The 17,879-nt window shown below is 35.1% G+C and overlaps 1 protein-coding gene across 7 annotated transcripts in view; it reads right to left on the bottom strand.

The window, feature by feature from the left end:
- The window catches only part of CNOT4 (CCR4-NOT transcription complex subunit 4), a 153,479-nt gene that overhangs the window by 29,993 nt on the left and 105,607 nt on the right, over window positions 1-17,879 (bottom strand). For all 7 annotated transcript variants that reach the window (XM_010342782.3, XM_010342791.3, XM_003920972.3 and 4 more), the window contains 3 exons: window positions 8,212-8,269; window positions 5,617-5,866; window positions 3,903-4,400 (listed from right to left, as the gene is read on the bottom strand). In XM_010342782.3, the coding sequence (XP_010341084.1) occupies window positions 3,903-4,400; window positions 5,617-5,866; window positions 8,212-8,269 (806 nt within the window). The remainder of the gene's footprint in view (window positions 1-3,902; window positions 4,401-5,616; window positions 5,867-8,211; window positions 8,270-17,879) is intronic.

Below are 17,879 nucleotides of genomic sequence, written 5' to 3'. Positions count from 1 at the left end.
ATCTGCAAAATTACATTTGAAATGATAACTGACAAAGCAGAAAAAGAGTCTGTCAATCCACAGAACAGGTGATTTTGTAGTTTTTCAGTAAATTGGCAAAGATTCTTATAAACCCCAAGTACATAGCAATGAAGCTGTGTAAAGCAAATTTTAGACTTGAGTTCTTGGTGAGAAAATGATATTAATGAGGAATAAAAAGGAGACTGATTTCTATCAAGTCGATAAACTTTATTTTGTAACAATTGGCCACATACCCCTCAGCTGGGCCAATCTGACTCATGAATGGACTGTTGATAAAAACGGGACCTGCAAGTGTGGGAGAGCAAAAACCAACTGCCATGGGAAGAAAGCCAAGTTAAAGCACATGCCAGTGATCTTTATTTCTGAAGGAGGGCATCATCGTTGTAGTGCAAAAATATTTCCATTATTGAATTTGAGATCTAAGTTTTAATCCTAATTCCACTACTAATTGAATGTGTGACCGTCAACAAATTATTTAAGCTTTCTGGAACACAGCTTTGCTATTCCTAAAATGAAGAAATTGGACAAAATAAAGTCACTTTTTAGTACAAGGTAAATCACTTTTTAGAGAGAAGGCACATTGTTCCAATATTAGTAAACAAAAAAAAAATCTGAATGAATTTACTACAACTGCCCATGAATCAAAATTTCCCCCAAGAATATTTCTTTCAAAAATCTTTCTAAACTCAGTAAACCAAAAGCTGCTAAAAAAGATTTAACCTAATTAAGGAAATAACTACTAATTTTAAACAAAAAAAAGTTTTCAATTAGACCAAAAAATAAATAAATAAAAATAAAAAGCAAGCTGTATTTCTGTCAAACCTCTGGCAACTGTTCTTCCCATGATAGGTTTCAGATATATGAATCTTTAATAATTAACTGAACAAACCAAAAATAAAATTTTAAGTTACAAATATATAGTAAGTAGACATTGTATTTGCATGACATGTAGGTGACCAGGTCCCACTGAAACAAGTATGCACTCTCTCCATTACTGAAGCAGTTAGTGACAGCTGCCCTGTATAAGGTATCATGATAACTGCTAGATACAAAGTTAAATCCTTTTACTAGTTAAACTCAGGTGCAAGTAAGTTGCAACTGGGGCAGGGGTTGTAGATAGTACCTAGGTATTAAATTGCTTCAAATTAGACATAGTTAAGATGTAAATAGTTTTCCAAATTTTCACTTTCTGTCATTTCTAATAGTTACTGAAAATCTTCTGGCTACAATTACACAACTATTCTGCTCTGAGGCTCAGCACATTCAGTTTCCTGAGGTATCTAACAAATATTTATAATCCATGAGAGGATTTGAGTGTGTAAGACTCTTGATAAAAATTTTGGCACATTAAAACTAAAATTTCTGTAGTCATCAGAGCCTTAAAAATAACCTAATGATAAGCTTAACCATAAGTCACCATTCAAATACCAAGCAAGTCTGCAGAGCCCGAAACTGAAAATTCAAAACTCTCCCCACCCCCTACCAAATAGAACAGTGATTCAGAACCTAAAGTTGGTGACTACATTTTTAGCATCTCAGAAAAAAAAAAAAAAAAAAAGTTTTAATACTCTATGGTATATGGTAAAAATTGTAGAAATCAAAACAAAAACCACAAAGATAGGACCATGATTTAATGCCACATTTTTTCCATAAAGCATCTACTTTAGATGAAGATTTTAAATGAGTAACACAAGGACAACTAAACTGACAAATCAGCGATTTCTCATTACCAGTGTGGCATTCCCAGAATAACTATTGGTTTGAAATATATGGGTTAAAACTGCTCTTCAGTGCTAAGGGATAATATGATGACTATGAAATTGGAAGAAAAATCAAAGGTTGTCATGTAGTAAGTCAAATAAAAGCACAGAAAGAAGATAGCTAAAAACCAGAATCCCACAAAGGCATCCTACTTCCTATCATACCAAGTCCATGCCATTTTGCCTCATTGTCAGAGTTTCTCATCTTCTCATTCATTGTATCTATATAATTTAAGAAGCACCTCTTGTTATAGGAGGTAGCTGTATTGCTTCTCAGTGTAATGGCATACAAATTCCTGCCTCTGTGCCTTTATTCAGGAGGTTTCCATCAACATAAAGGGCCTTTTCTCTTCCCCTGCTGCAACCCAAATCTAAGATGTGACAGTAGGGATCAATTCCTACTTCTTCAATGAAGCCTCCCCAAGAATTATAGGCTACATTGACATCTCTCAGATTCCAGTACCATACATATAGTTACCACTTTCATACATCATTTTAGTCTCTTCAACTATACGGCAAAGTATGTGGAAATCGTATCCATATCTTAAACTTCTTTAATATTTCCCACATGGCCTAGTTCATTGATGGGCAAACAGAACCCACATATTCACTGTAACTGGCCTAATTTTTAAATGTTTTGATGATTTGGGGGGAATGAACTTTAACTTTTAATGAATGCTATAATCAATTATGAGATACACTACTAGTAATTAAAATGACATATTTCTAAATGATTAAAGCAAAGTAAAATAAAAGAAAATTACATTCTAATATGCTGAATGGAAGGAAATAAAAGGAGTATTTGGAACTGAATACACTGTTTCACAAGTAAGTATCATGTAGAAGAAGAGGACTGAAAAACGTCACTCTGGGTCGCCTAGTAACTACCTTAGTTAAATGAACAAATATGAGTCCCATCATTGTGCAAGTCACTGCATTAGGTGCTACCAGGCTTATGTAAATTAACTTCACTGTATCAATGGTTAATTTCACTATGTCAACAGCCACAAACTATACTCTCTTAACCTAGCTACTTGTCTAGAACATGAAATGTTGATCGTCCCAAAGGGAATAGAGATAAAGAACTTCGAGAGATCTATGTAAAGTCATCTATCAGTCTTGCTAAAAATGAGAGTGAACGCCTTGCTGCTGGTAAAAGCATCCTATTAAGATAATGCTGTGCCATGCCATACCTTAAAGATTATGACAAGGGATAACAATAAATTGGATGAATTATGTGAAGAACTATTCTTACAGAGTGAGAAACTATTATATTCTACTTGAGAGAATCATGATTATATTCCACTTGAGAGAATCAGGAGAGGAACAAACTTTTTTTAAACATCATCTCTAAGTCAACGTTAAAAGAGAATACTATTAACAAGATATTTCATCTAAAAAATGTTATATAGAATCTTAAAACCCAAAAGTTCTGAAACCTTCAAGGGTAGCAGTACAAAACCAGAAGTATTTTGGCATCAAACTTATATTACCTTACATATACTTCATATTTTTTCCCAGAAATAAAAACATGGCAGATCAAATGGATCTGGCTTGAACAATTTCTCTTTCACAAAAGGTGCATGTCTATGACATATGATATGCTTGTAAAACATTAATCATCAGAGTTCTCAAGTACTTTATAGCTCAGTTTTGATGTATGTATATGTGTGTATCAGTCAAAATAAGTAACTGCCAAAAGTAGGTAGAGAGTGGCTTTATCCATCTTGCTCTCATTAATTATCATTAAAAAAAAATTTTTTTTAACCCTTTTACTTCATTTTCACCATGGTGTTAGGCTTTATAGCACCATAATTTCAGAGACCATTTTCTTCTCTTTCTTTTTGCATTTATATACCATATGAAAGTCTGGTAATTCTCCTATTAAGTAAAATGCTTCCAAACAATAACTAAGTATAATACTCCACCATCCTTATAAAGCTCAATATTACAAGGCATCCATCTAATGAAAATCATATTTTAGATTATGATAAAGACTAATCTTTCATAGAAATTTCCAAGACATTAGTACTCTGTTATTCAACAGTTTCTTCCCTATCCACCCAACAACCTGAAAATATGAGTTATTCAAAAATTCTCAAAGGCTTTAAATGAACCTACCTGCTACAGGGATCCCTCCCAGACCTGTGTTGTGCTGTGGCGGGAGATTCAAGTCCAAGAAATTACTATTTGAGGTGGGGTTTGCTGTGTGGTTCAAGTGCATGATGCTATTGCGTGGAAAGGCCATCCAAGGATAGCGGGCTGCCTGGCCTGGAAAACTGAATGAATTATAAACCGCTCGGTGCTGCTGAAATTGAGGAAACCTCTGGGGCAAGACTGAAAAGGTACTATTAAGAGAATTGGCATTTGTAGGTGCAGCAGGATGCAGGAATCCAGAGCCTGAACCTTTGGCGGTTGTAGTGTGTGAAGAGGAGTTCTGAAGAGATGTGGGCGAAAGGGAAGGTTGGTCTTGAACAGACAGTTCCTTCTCAATCAGGTCTGCTAAGGCTTTTCGAGTGACATCAAAGGGATCAAAACCCAAGTCATCCTCTGGTTGTTTAGAAGAACCAAAGCCAAAAGCTGCTTGCCAGTCTGTAGAGGATGATACTGGGATTGTTTCTGTTGGGAAGAAAAATAGTGATGAATATCAAACACACAGCTCACTTTCTTACTTAATAAGTATCTACCGCTGCTGGGAAAAAAATAAGTATCCACACTACTGAAAGTTAAACACGTCATATTACAAATTAAGTATGTGTAAAATCTATGTGACTTCTTAGCACATTAAAATCATACAATTAAAAAAGGCCTTCTGTACTTCTAGTAGTTACTTCTTAAGCTACTAGCTTCAAAAACTGAATAATATAAACTGATTTTGCTAATCAAAGGAAAAAATTTACTTGACACTCAAATTATACTTTCAACCATTCATAATCAAATACAATATAAGTCATTTCCACAAAACAAATATCATTTAACAGATTTTAGAGTTTATTTTATAAATGTATTTATCGAAGTATGAATAATTTTAAATATATGCTTTCTATACTAAGAAAATATCTAATTTAATTTAAAAGTATTTATATTAATCCTTATAGTCTTTTAGAATTTTCTGCTTCATAGGTGCTGCTGTCAATGTTATTTTTATGCCACCTTTCATATTAATGAGAGAATTTAGAATGTATAAAAATGGAAATGGCTCAAAAATGCCAAAACATAAATGTTACTACTATATAACTTACATCTTTGTCAGCTGCGGATGGCAAATCTTAAATGTAACTATAAAAATACAAATCTAATTAAAAATATAAGTCCTTGCCAGGTGCAGTGGTTCATGCCTATAATCCCAGGACTTTGGAAGCTAGGTAGGAAGATTGCTTGAGGCCAGAAGTTCAAGACCAGCCTGGAAAACACAGCAAGACCGTCTCTACAAAAAATTTAAAAATTAACCAGGAGGATGAGGTGGGAGGATCACTTTAGCCCAAAGTGTGAGGCTGCAGTGAGCTGAGATCACGTAACTGTACTCCAGCCTGGTTGAGAGAGCAAGATCCCCATCTCCAAAAAATAAAAATAAAAATTCCCAAATAATAAGTTTTAACTATTGGGAAAATCATATAACCCTTTAATTCTGGAGAAATCTTTTAACACAGTAATTTCTGGGTCATACGACAATGTATCTAACCCCCTAATTCCCTGTAGTTTAAATGTTTACATTTTTATTAAAAGAGAAAAGAGAGGCAAAATATAAAAATATATCCACTAATGAGTTTCACGTTAGTCTGTAAACAATATGTTAAGAGCATAATTACTAATACTTGGTACTACTGTTACATACCTGATGTGAAGAGGCTCTGTGGTTCTGGTGCTGTAGGCCAGTCACTGGATGTCTGTGGGGAGCTGGGGAAAGGAGGAAGCCCACTTGGGATAGGGTTGGGATGGCGAAAATTGTCTGAGAACAACGACTGTGACTCTGTTACTGCCCCTTCAAAAGGGGACCGCGCACTGTGATTGGATGAACTGATGGGGATGACTGGATTGGATTTTGACAAACCAGGTGGTGGTGAAGGCGTATCACTGTTAGGTATCTGAATAAGAAAGGAAAACAAATAATAACTACATGTTTATACATTTTAATATGGCACAATTAAAAGGTCTGCAAGTAACTGTATTAGAATAGTGCTTTGGAAACTATAGTACTTGAAGACTTTTTAACGAAAGCATGGAGTTTCAGAGAATCAATTAAATCATTAACTTACATATATACTCTGTAAAAAAAAAAACCTAATCTCCCTGAAAAGACTAAACGAGTCTCCTCTCTTTTTATAACTTTCTCTCACTTTACAAAGTAAAGAATATTTCTCATTCTGGGATTTTATTACAGTATTTTGCTCAAGAGTGAAAACTTTTCCAGAGGCCAAACACAAATTATTAGAAATACATGAACCAGGCCAGGCGCGGTGGCTCACGCCTGTAATCCCAGCACTTTGGGAGGCCGAGGCGGGTGGATCACAAGGTCAAGAGATTGAGACAATCCTGGTAAACATGGTGAAACCCAGTCTCTACTAAAAATACAAAAAAATTTAGCTGGGCATGGTGGCGCGTGCCTGTAATCCCAGCTACTCAGGAGGCTGAGGCAGGAGAATTGCCTGAACCCAGGAGGCGGAGGTTGCGGTGAGCCGAGATCGCGCCATTGCACTCCAGCCTGGGTAACAAGAGCGAAATTCCGTCTCAAAAAAAAAAAAAAAAAAGAAATACATGAACCAGTGATAAGAGAGTAACTGACTGTAATGACTGTATCTTTTGCATGCTAAGTAATTCTCGATATTATAGTTTTCAAGAAAATTAGAGGAAGACCTAATTAAGTTTTTTCCAAACACATCATTAAAATGTTTTACATAACAAATCTTTGTATGATTCTTAGGTATTTAATTCAGAGGAAATTGAAAGACTTGAGTGATACTGATATAACATTCCTTCCATTTACCTATTTATATGAACAAAATGTCTCAACATTTATATCTTAGAAAAATAAAAAAAGTGACTAGATTGCTGCTGAAACTTCGCACTTTTACCAAAAAGTACCATTCATCCCGTGATACATAAAAGTGAATTTTAAAATGGCCCTATTCTTCATTAAAAGATGAATTTTCAATATAATTTTACTATATATAATTATATATATATTAAACATAAATATAACAATTATGTTTCATGGTTTTTAAAATCAAAATCTACATTTATGTATGTTGTCACCTCAGTATTACTCATAAAATTCAGAAGACAAAAATTGGCATTTGAAGTCTGTGACCGCAAAACATTTTTATTTCAATTCAAAAATTTATATGGAAAAAAAAGTATATGAAAAGCATATACTTCTTTTAAAAATAAATATATATTTTTGAAAGTATATGCTTTTCCAGCAAAAACTATATTGCATTAAGATAAAACTCCAAAATAACAGAAAGAGAAAAATTAGTTCACAGAAAAAAATAATCTAAAACTGATTGTTAAAGGAGAGCATGTGTATTTTTTAAATGGATGACAGGATAATAATAAAATATGATTATGATCAAAACATGAGATATCAAAACATTAAATTTCTCAGATACTAATATTTCTAATATGCTGGAAATTACATCCTTTGCAACTACTTTTAACCTGTAAAAAATTTTAATGTGCAACTAAAATATACAAGGGGATATAGAGATTTCCACATTATTTTACAAAATGTGTCAGTAAAATGCTTGAAAAAGCATTATATTTTAGATCTCTAAGTTTTTCACAAATACTGTGGAGGACTGGCTACTCTTTATGGAAGGGACTAAACTACATTTATTTTACCAATGTAAGAAGATGTATAGAAACTCAAGGAGTGAAAAGCTAGTTAAAAAAAAAAAGTTCCCTGAGCAACAAGAGAAGATGAAACAAAGCACGCTCTAATGGTCAGCACTCCATTCAGTTTCATAGTGGACTCAACTTTGAACAGCTTATCTGGTTCATCATTTCAAAGTTGATAGTCATTTGAGGGAAATAAGAGGGGAAACTGTTAGGGACAAATACAATGACTGCAACAGAAAATTAGACAGCAAGGGGAGTATGTGGTAGTAATACAATTCTAAAAAGTAAGAACTCAGAAGGCATGCTAGCCTGGGACCATTTGGCACAGGGTCAAATAGACCAATAACATTATCAGACTCTAAAGATAATACCATCTGGTCATAGTGATAATTCTGAGTCATTAAAAAAGGGTTAAACTGTGCTCTATATAATCTGGAGAAAAAGGTTAATTATAATATGATTAATAAAGATGTCCATCAAAAGTGTTCTTAGATTGTGCCAGTAAAGTATTTTTAGAAAATTCACCTGCATGGAATACCTTGCTTTTGGAGTATGGCAAATAAAATCAACTGATACTGCATCCAAATCTTACCTGCTGGGAATTATCACCATTCCCTATACTGAGAGAATCTGAAGGTTTGTCAATGGGGCTGTAAAAAGAAAACAAATCAAATAAAATCAGACTAAAGTCATTTTCTGACAATGAAAACAAACTCCTCAAAAGCCAAAAATAAAAAACAGAAAAAAATCAGACACTTTACTATCTTAACAAACGTTTATTGAAGTACTGAGAGGTAAAACATTACATTAAATGTGAGGACACAAAGAAGTACAGGTTGAGCATCCCAAATCCAAAAATCCAAAATCTGAACTGCTTTAAAATTTGAAACTTATTGCACACTGATTTGACAAAGAAAATTGGTCACTAGAGCATTTCAGATTTCAGACTGTCAGATTTGGGGTGCTCACCCACTAAGTATAATGCAAGTATCCCAAGATCCAAAAGAAAAAAAAAAATCTAAAATCCCAAACGCTTCTGGTCCCAGGCATTTTGAACTAGGGATATTCAACCTGTATAAAATCTCTATCCTTAAGGAACTTACATTCTAGTCAGATGCTCCAAAAACAATAAGTAAAATAATGGCTTATAAGGGGAAAAAAGATATTGCTTACAATTAATAGATCAAAGGTCTAATCTATCATTTATTTTTGTGCATATAATAAATACATTCCCTTTTTCAGTTTTTGAAATAATACTGACATTTTTCTAGGTGCTCGACAGAGGACATAAATGTTATTGAAATATTCTCTATAGATTTTTAAGAGCAATATATTTAATATTTCTATATACTAATCATAACCCTAGAGAAGGCATATGAAATGAGACAAATGAAACACATTTGTGCAAACTATTGATTCAAACAAAAATATTAACATTTTATACTCAAATAGAGAAAATGTAGTATCATGGTAAAGTAAGAGAATCACTGACATCAAATCCATTTTATCTTATCTGACTTAAAGACAAAATAAATCTCTACAAGCACTGCAAAAGTGTACTGACATCATTTCTGTAACTAACTTTAACTTAGCACATGAACAAAAATAGTCATGTGTTGCTTAATGATGGGATACCTTTTGAGACACGCTGGTAGGTGATTTTGTCATTGTGGAAACATTAAAGTGTGTATTTACATAAACCTAGATGGCATGGTCTACTACATACTGAGGCTATATAGTGCTCTTTCCCTTAGCAGCCTGAGGTAATCTGTGAAAATGGTTCGCTATTCACTTGATCCGGAGAACCCCACAAAGTCATGCAAATCAAGAGGTTCCAATCTTCATGTTCACTTTAAGAACACACATGAAACTGCTCAGGCTATCAAGGGTATGCATATACGAAAAGCCACGAAGTATCTGAAAGATGTCACTTTACAGAAACGGTGCATACCATTCCGAAGTTACAATGGTGGAGTTGGCAGGTGTGCCCAGGCCAAGCAGTGGGGCAGTGGGGCTGGACACAAGGTCGGTGGCCCAAAAAGAGTGCTGAATTTTTGCTGCACATGCTTAAAAATGCAGAGAGTAATGCTGAACTTAAGGGTTTAGATGTAGATTCTCTGGTCATTGAGCACATCCAAGTGAACAAAGCACCCAAGATGAGCCGCCGGACCTACAGAGCTCATGGTCGAATTAACCCATACATGAGTTCTCCCTGCCACATTGAGATGATCCTTACTGAAAAGGAACAGATTGTTCCTAAACCAGAAGAGGAGGTTGCCCAGAAGAAGATATCCCAGAAGATAGCCCAGCCTAGTGCTCCTAGGCTGCAAACCTGTACAGCATGTTACTGTTTTGAATACTGCAGGCAAATGTAACCTAAGGGTAAGCCTTTGTGTATCTAAATATATCTAAAAATAGAAAAGGCACAGTAAAAAGATCATTTATAATGATATTGGACCACTGTTGTTTATGTGGTCCATCCATTATTGACCAAAATAACACATTGTTATGTAGTGCATGACTGTACCACTACTCAAATGTGTTGTTCTGATATGTGTAAGGAAAAAAATTAAGATTTCAAATTTCTTAAAATTATTTTATTTCCTGAAAATATACACAACGTCCCCTTTCAAAAAGGTAACTTACTGGTACCATATTTAATTGTTCTAAAAAAAAATCTAACAAGGGCTAGTACCCAATCTGATTCCCAGGTGCATCTTCTGCAGACATTGCCATTTGTTCTTGATTATAAGCAAACAGATTTGAAATTTACTTGAAGAGCATTTTTAGTTATTATTCATAAAATAGCAATAAATCAATGAATATTAAGTAATGTGGGTAATGCAAAACAGTTTAAAGACATAGCCCTGAATTCACTAAGTTTAGAAATATTTGGGGAAAGGAAATAAGTGCACAAAGAAGACAAGTGCAAACAAACATCAGCCAGTGCTTTTATCAAATGAACTGTTTAAGCAAGAAAAACGCCACAAATCTTTAGAAGAAAGCAAAGCTACCATGAGTGGGACAATTAGGGAAAGTTTCCTAGAGGAGTTCAAATTTAAGTAGGTCCTTAAAAAGATTTACCCATCAGGAGAAGAAAGAGGGAAAGGGAAAAGAATAGCATTAAAGGTAGGAATACCTTCTGTGTCAAGGGTCAAAAAGTTGGAGACAGTGTTGGGAGAGCTAAGTAATTAGTTTATCTAATATATAGGATAGCTGAAATAATAATGGAAGGTAAGGACAGAAAGGTAAACATAGGTTACACTCCAGAGGCCACAGAAATGACCTAAATAAGCAGTGTTTTAGAAAGATTAATTTGGTGGTGGAACATAGTTAACGATAATCCAAAATAAACTTGCACTATATTTATACTATGGTAACAAGCGCTTCAAGTTGAGAGAAAAAGGTAGTAACAGAAACAAATGGCTAAAAGAAAGATATCACAAAGAACAATTTCTAGTGTCTGGATCTTGATTCACCTTCCTAGCCTCCACCCAATTTAGCGTTTCCATAAGAGCACTAAATAATAATTTTCAATATAAATGAGGTATTGCTACTGGATGGGACAACAAATGAAAATATTACATAAAAAATAAATCTTAAGGATATTTCTGGATTACAACTAATTAGAATAACTTTTATCACCTTGTCTACCATTCTAACTGCAATTTCCCTAAGCACTGATTCATACTTTATGCTTTACCTGGGAAAGTTTTATCAAAGATGTTTAAAAATTTGTAGATTGTGTTATCTAGCCAATAATAGCTGCTGAAAAATCAGGATTATGGCAAGAGACCAGTAAATTTATGTTCTATTCAGTTTTACTATATTCTTCTCAATTTATTTTAACAATAACTAACAAAGGAAAAATACATGAAAAGTTTTAAGAATACAGATATAACTAGAAATTATTTTATTTTCTATGTGGGCTATAACAAGTCATTATAGTTATACCTGATATTATATTAATAAGTGGAGCTATCAGTGGAAAAGAAGAAAAGATAAGAGAATCCCTGAAAATACATAGGTAACCCCAATAGAAAGAAAAAGTACATTTACAAATCCCAGTTAATGTGAACTCCTTGTTTCTCTAAACGCTAGAGAGAAAAGAGTTATCTTGAGACTACTACCAACAGGTCAGAACCCTCATAACTCCACTGGCATCAGATGCAGAACTTCCCTTCCCATTAAGCACTGTGTTTGCTTAAGCTGCGGTCATATTAATAAATTTGTTTTACTTTCAGCACCCACCCACCCATTATCATGCCAAGAGGGTAAACTGCTAAGAAAATGAAAACTTTAATAAATACCGTATTTACTCAAGAAGAGACACCTTTTCCATGAAACAGACTATTCCCTGGTCAAAAATTGCCAGGTTCAAATGTTATCAGATATAAGAATTTGGGTACACTACGATAAATTCCACAGGGCTTTTTATTTAAAAGCAAAAATAAACCTACAGCTTTTCTTAAATCAACGTCTTTCTACCACACTAAACAAAATTACTTGCATTTTGAAGCTGAAATTCTGTTATACATTCCATTTTCAATGGGAGAGATTCTTTTAAAAAACTGTTTGTACAGCATAAAGCAGTGGGGCAGAAGCTGCCTAGTAAGGGAAAAAGCTAGAAAGGTGTTTGAAAATTGAAGATATCAATTCTATCTTCAAGGACATAATCAAAGAAAAGCAGATAATATAAACCAAACTAAAACAAAGACTGATAGAGGGAAAAACAGAGGTTGACAATCATCTCTGAACAGGCTAGGAGTTAAGAAGACTGACTACACCTATACTTCACTCATACACTGAAACTGTCATGATGCTAAGAGAAAGAGAAATCAAGATAATGAAGTCCATAAATACCATGCAGTTCATTGAAAAGTACTAGATTCAAGTGGGACTAAGAAGTACTAATAGCAAATCCGGCCTCATAACATACTCATAACACAATCAAGGTATTCCAAGAAGGCAATATTGTATGTATAAACCCCTGTAGATAAAAATTCAAAAACATAAATTTTCATACAAGTGATCTCACTATGTTTTTTTTTTTTTAAGCTTCAGTCCCAAATTGTTTTAAAAAACCATGGTGAAACTATATCTTTTTTTTGAGACAGTCTTACTCTGCTGCCCATGCTGGAGTGCAGTGGCATGATCTCAGCTCACTGCAACCTCCACATCCTGGATGCAAGTGATTCTTGTGCTTCAGCCTCCCAAGTAGCTGGGATTACAGGTATGTGCCACCATGCCCAGCTAATTTTTCTATTTTTAGTAGAGGCAGGGTTTCACCATGTTGGCCTGGCTGGTCTCAACCTCCTGGCCTCAAGTGATCCACCAGCCTTGGCCTCCCCAAGTGCTGGGATTCAGGTGTGAGCCACAGCACCTGGCTGAGATTACAGATTTCTTTCTTTTTTTTTTTTTTGAGGAGGAGTTTCGCTCTTGTTACCCAGGCTGGAGTGCAATGGCGTGATCTCGGCTCACCGCAACCTCCGCCTCCTGGGTTCAGGCAATTCTCCTGCCTCAGCCTCCTAAGTAGCTGGGATTACAGGCACGCGCCACCACGCCCAGCTAATTTTTTGTATTTTTAGTAGAGACGGGGTTTCACCATGTTGACCAGGATGGTCTCGATCTCTTGACCTCGTGATCCACCCGCCTCAGCCTCCCAAAGAGCTGGGATTACAGGCTTGAGCCACCGCGCCCGGCGAGATTACAGATTTCTTAGGAGCAAATACTTGTAAATTAACCCAAAAGTGTGACGGAGTTTTTAAAAATACATATACACACAAAATATATACATATTTATTCATTTAAAGTAAAAAGTATATATCCAGACTCCAACACTGGGAATTCTGATTCAATTAGTCTAAATTGAGGTGTCTGGAATTTGATGATCACTGCAACAGAGAAGAGGAACACAATGAAAAGGCATCAAGACTCCTCAAAGTATCTCAAATAATTAGATTTCACAAGTAGAAGGAATCATTAAAATCAAATGTAAATACTTTGTTTTCCAGATAGAAAAAATCAAATTAAAGACTGTCAGCAAGCAGGTAGTCACTGACACAGCTGAGTCTCAGTTGGGATCTGTGGATGTTCAGCCAAGTTTTGCTTTCTTCTAACTTGCCCCTAAGGTAATGCTTGAATTTTACTTTCTTTTACTACTTCCGTAATGGTGATGCCAACCCAATTACTAAACATAGTCTCATGACTGCTTTTAAAAATTTACAACATAAACCAATTACATAGTAGAAGAATCAAAGAAAAAACATTTTCAAGGATGGGCGTGGACCAAGAAAAATGTTAGCAGAATTGGTTCTTCTGCTTACCAAATGCAGAAGAAAAATAGTCCAAGTGATTTATTAATTTTTACTTACATTTTAAACATAAGATAAAATTTACTTACATTTTAAACATAAAACTTACATAAGGATAAAAGTCAATATAACAGACATTTCCAAATTTCACTGTCAGGTTACTATCTACACAAATAAATATTCATTTTGCTTCTAAATTAAATACTCCTATCTATATTCACTTCAAAGAATCTATCTTAATTTTCCTGTTTATCAGAGTCCCTAAGTAATTCTGAGATATTTTTAAACACTTGCTAACACAAAGAATATATTCAAGTTATCCACAGGTAAAACTTGCCTTTACAGAATATACTTTGACACAGGCTTCAAATATACATAAACATTTAAAGTATTACTTTGCTACTAAAACACAGCCATGTCTAAGTGGCATAATTAGCTATTAACAGAGCAAGAAGCTGGGTGCAGCTGCATGTGCCTATAGTTCCAGTTACTGAGGAAGCTGAGACAGGAGGATCACTTGAGCTCAGGAATTAGAGGCCAGCCTGGGCAACACAGCAATATCCTGTCTCTTTAGGATAAATTTAAAAATAAAAAAACAAAAGGGCAAGAAAATATGCCTCATTAAACCTGGAATGATTGTAGTTATGTAAATATGATTTTAATTAGAATTCCCTCATAACCCCATGACCTACTTAACATGAATGAAAATAAATGTTTTGATAACTATTAATAAGTACAGAGCATTAGTTGTTAATAATAAAGTTGAAATATGGACATCTACTATCCTAAACATATCACAAAATGTGGTAACCTTTCAAAAACAGCAAGTCTCCACTTACTCATTTTAATTTTGTATTTCGGTAATACACTTAATCTTTTTAAAGGATTTAAGTTAAATCTAAACACACAGCTTTTTACTTGCTTCACTTTTATTCTGGGAAACAAGGGCAAACACAACCCTATCTCTAAGTGTTCCTCCCCCACACACTCATTCCACCCCACCCTCTGGAAAAAATACTTGAGACAAGTGGTTCTAATTCTTTTTTGACTATATTCAACTTAAGCAGGGCAAGATACCCCAGTTGACTTATTAGTTTTCCACTGTATATGCATATGTACACTAATTCTGTATATAGCCAAATATAACATAGGAAGAAAACTTTTTAAGAGAAAAAAGGAAGATTCTGAGATATAAATTCAGAAAAATCTAGTAATACACTGATATTAATGTAAGTATAAAAATCTTAGCAACCTTTAACTCACTTAATTTACTAGTCCATTTCTCATGGCTCCTGACCATACTTTGAGAATTGCTGCTTTATTCCACTCCTGAATTCACCTCTAATCTATCTATAGGTTATCAACAGACCAGTGTCCTCTACACCAGTATTTAATTGATAACTATTTTTAGGTCAGTCCTCACTCAACAAAAATGTGCACACATGCAAAATTCTACAAAAAAAATCAGTGTTCACAAATATCCTTAGGCCTATTCATAATCTAACAACCTCTGCTTGAGACTTTTTTCTACAAATCTATGAACTACACCTTTTCTAAATGTCAGGGTATGAGAACAGAATTCATGCAGTGACCACTCCCATTCTGCTAATAAGGTATTTTAACTATACCTTTAGTGTATCAGAGATAATGCTTGATTTTTGGTAAGAATATAGCTGTATTTTTATTTTAAAAGATGTATACTCCTTCTCAGATGTAATAAAAATTGATAAATTCTTATAAAAGTTTCCCTTTCACCCTTTCTCTAGCTCAGGCATCCCCAAACTATGGCCCGCGGGCCGCATGCGGCCCCCTGAGGCCATTTATCCGCACCCCCCACCCCCCGCCACACTTCAGAAAGGGGCACCTCTTTCATTGGTGGTCAGTGAGAGGAGGAGCACAGTATGTGGCGGCCCTGCAACGGTCTGAGGGACAGTGAACTGGTCCCCTGTGTAAAAAGTTTGGGGACACCTGCTCTAGCTAATCCATTACTGCCACCAATCTGTGGCTCAGGGAAAGTTTTGCTAAAAATAACATCGATTCCTTGGAATTTACAATCCATCCACTGTTACCTGTCTTAAGGTAATAAGCATCAAGCACCAGAGATTTTCAAGATCAAACTACATACAATTATGGCATGGTTTCATTTAAATGAATTTAATTTATGTTTTAAAAAGTTTTTCCTAAGAGTTGCTCTTCAGAATTTTACATCTTGTAGACTGGAGAGTGGGAGAATGAGGTGAGCTGGGGCTTTAAAGTGACAGAGACTTTGGTCAGAATATTGTCTACCACTTATTTGTGTGGGATACTGGTAAACTGTTTAAACTCTCTGAGACTTGGTATTTTTACCCTCAGTAAGAAAACAATATACACCACACAGGCCTACTGAGGAGATTAAATGAACACAGAAGACTCAAAACTTTTATTCCACCCTCCTTCCACCTAAGTCTAAAGCTGAACATCTCCATTTCCTCAGCGATGGCTTGTTTCAGCCACAATATCAAGTTATAACCATTTACAATGAGTGATCTGCATACCCCATAATTATTGTAACTAGGCCTGCTCACTGTCTTGGGCACAGCAGCCTACCTAGTTACTATTCCTTTCACAGTTGGTACTTAAATAGCATCTCAATCTAAATGAAGATATTTCAAAGCCCCAAACTTAAAAACAATAAAATATCCAGTCCTTAAGCATCATTACTGCAAGGCTTCATCACTTCCCTCTCTCATTACTTGTATTCATCATTCCAAAGCAACTTATTCATACCACATATATAGTTTAAAACTCATTATGACTGATATACTCTCAAATTCATAATAATGAAGGGGAACAGACGACAAATTCCTTTTTTAGAATTTTCTGCTCACTAGGTAAAACAGAAATAAAATATATTATAGAAAAATTCACTTACTAACACATATGTGTATCAGGGGACAATGTCAGAGTTCAGTGAGGATTAATGGCTATGGTACTCTTAAGATTTGTACTCTGGCTTAATTGAAAATAAGAGAAAATCACATTTTAAGCTTAGGGTCTCAATCTAAAAGGTTCCAGGCTTTGCTTTCTTGCAATTCTTCTTGTAAAACTGCTACCCACTATCTAGGAATGCCAAGAAATGTGAAAATGAAACCCTTGAGTTTCTTTTTTTCCTAGAAAGTTTAAGTCTTAATTTACTTTGACAAAAAAGAAACCTGTCTCTTGGGTAGGACCTTTGAAAGAGTTACACTGCTCATTACACTAACTTGGCAAGTCTTTCCTGTGAGAAGAAATCTTACCTACAAACTCATCCCTACTACCTACTGCCGCTGTATGCCTACCCTGGGTGATGGCAATGTGGAAGTAGAGATCAAAGGAGACCTTCACTATGACTGACAGTCAGCCAAAGGCTTACTCTCTGTAACTTGGGCCATTAATTGTTACTTAATAAACTTGTGTAACTGCATTAAAACAGAAAACCACCCCCACCTCAGCACACACAAAAAAGTTTCTATATCATGTACTTATGTAAAGCATGTACACCTATGTCAAAATTCATTCTGGCCAAGCATAGTGGCTCATACCTGTAATCCCAGCACTTTGGGAGGCAAAGGTGAGTGAATTGCTTGAGCCCAGGAGTTTGAGACCAGCCTGGGCAACCTGGCAAAATCCCATTTCTACAAAAAAATAGAAAAATTAACTGGGTGTGGTGGTGTACACCTGTAGTCCCAGCTACTCAGGAGGCTGAGGTGGGAGGATCATTAGAGCCTGGGAGGTCAAAACTGCAGTGACATATGATTGCACCACTGCACTTCAGCCTGGGTGACAGCAAGAATCTATCTCAAAAAGTTTTTTTTTATTCTGGTCCCAGCTGAGGTTCAGTAGCACTGGCTTTGGGCAAAATTATTATTTGTTTACTTGTTTTATATTTCCTCTTTTCCTCCCGTTATACTCCTTTACAATTTGTGGC

This window comes from Saimiri boliviensis, chromosome 10, assembly GCF_048565385.1.
Source record: "Saimiri boliviensis isolate mSaiBol1 chromosome 10, mSaiBol1.pri, whole genome shotgun sequence".
Classification (NCBI taxonomy): domain Eukaryota; kingdom Metazoa; phylum Chordata; class Mammalia; order Primates; family Cebidae; genus Saimiri; species Saimiri boliviensis.
Note: the sequence above shows the minus strand (reverse complement) of the source record. Positions and strands in the feature narration are given on the sequence as shown.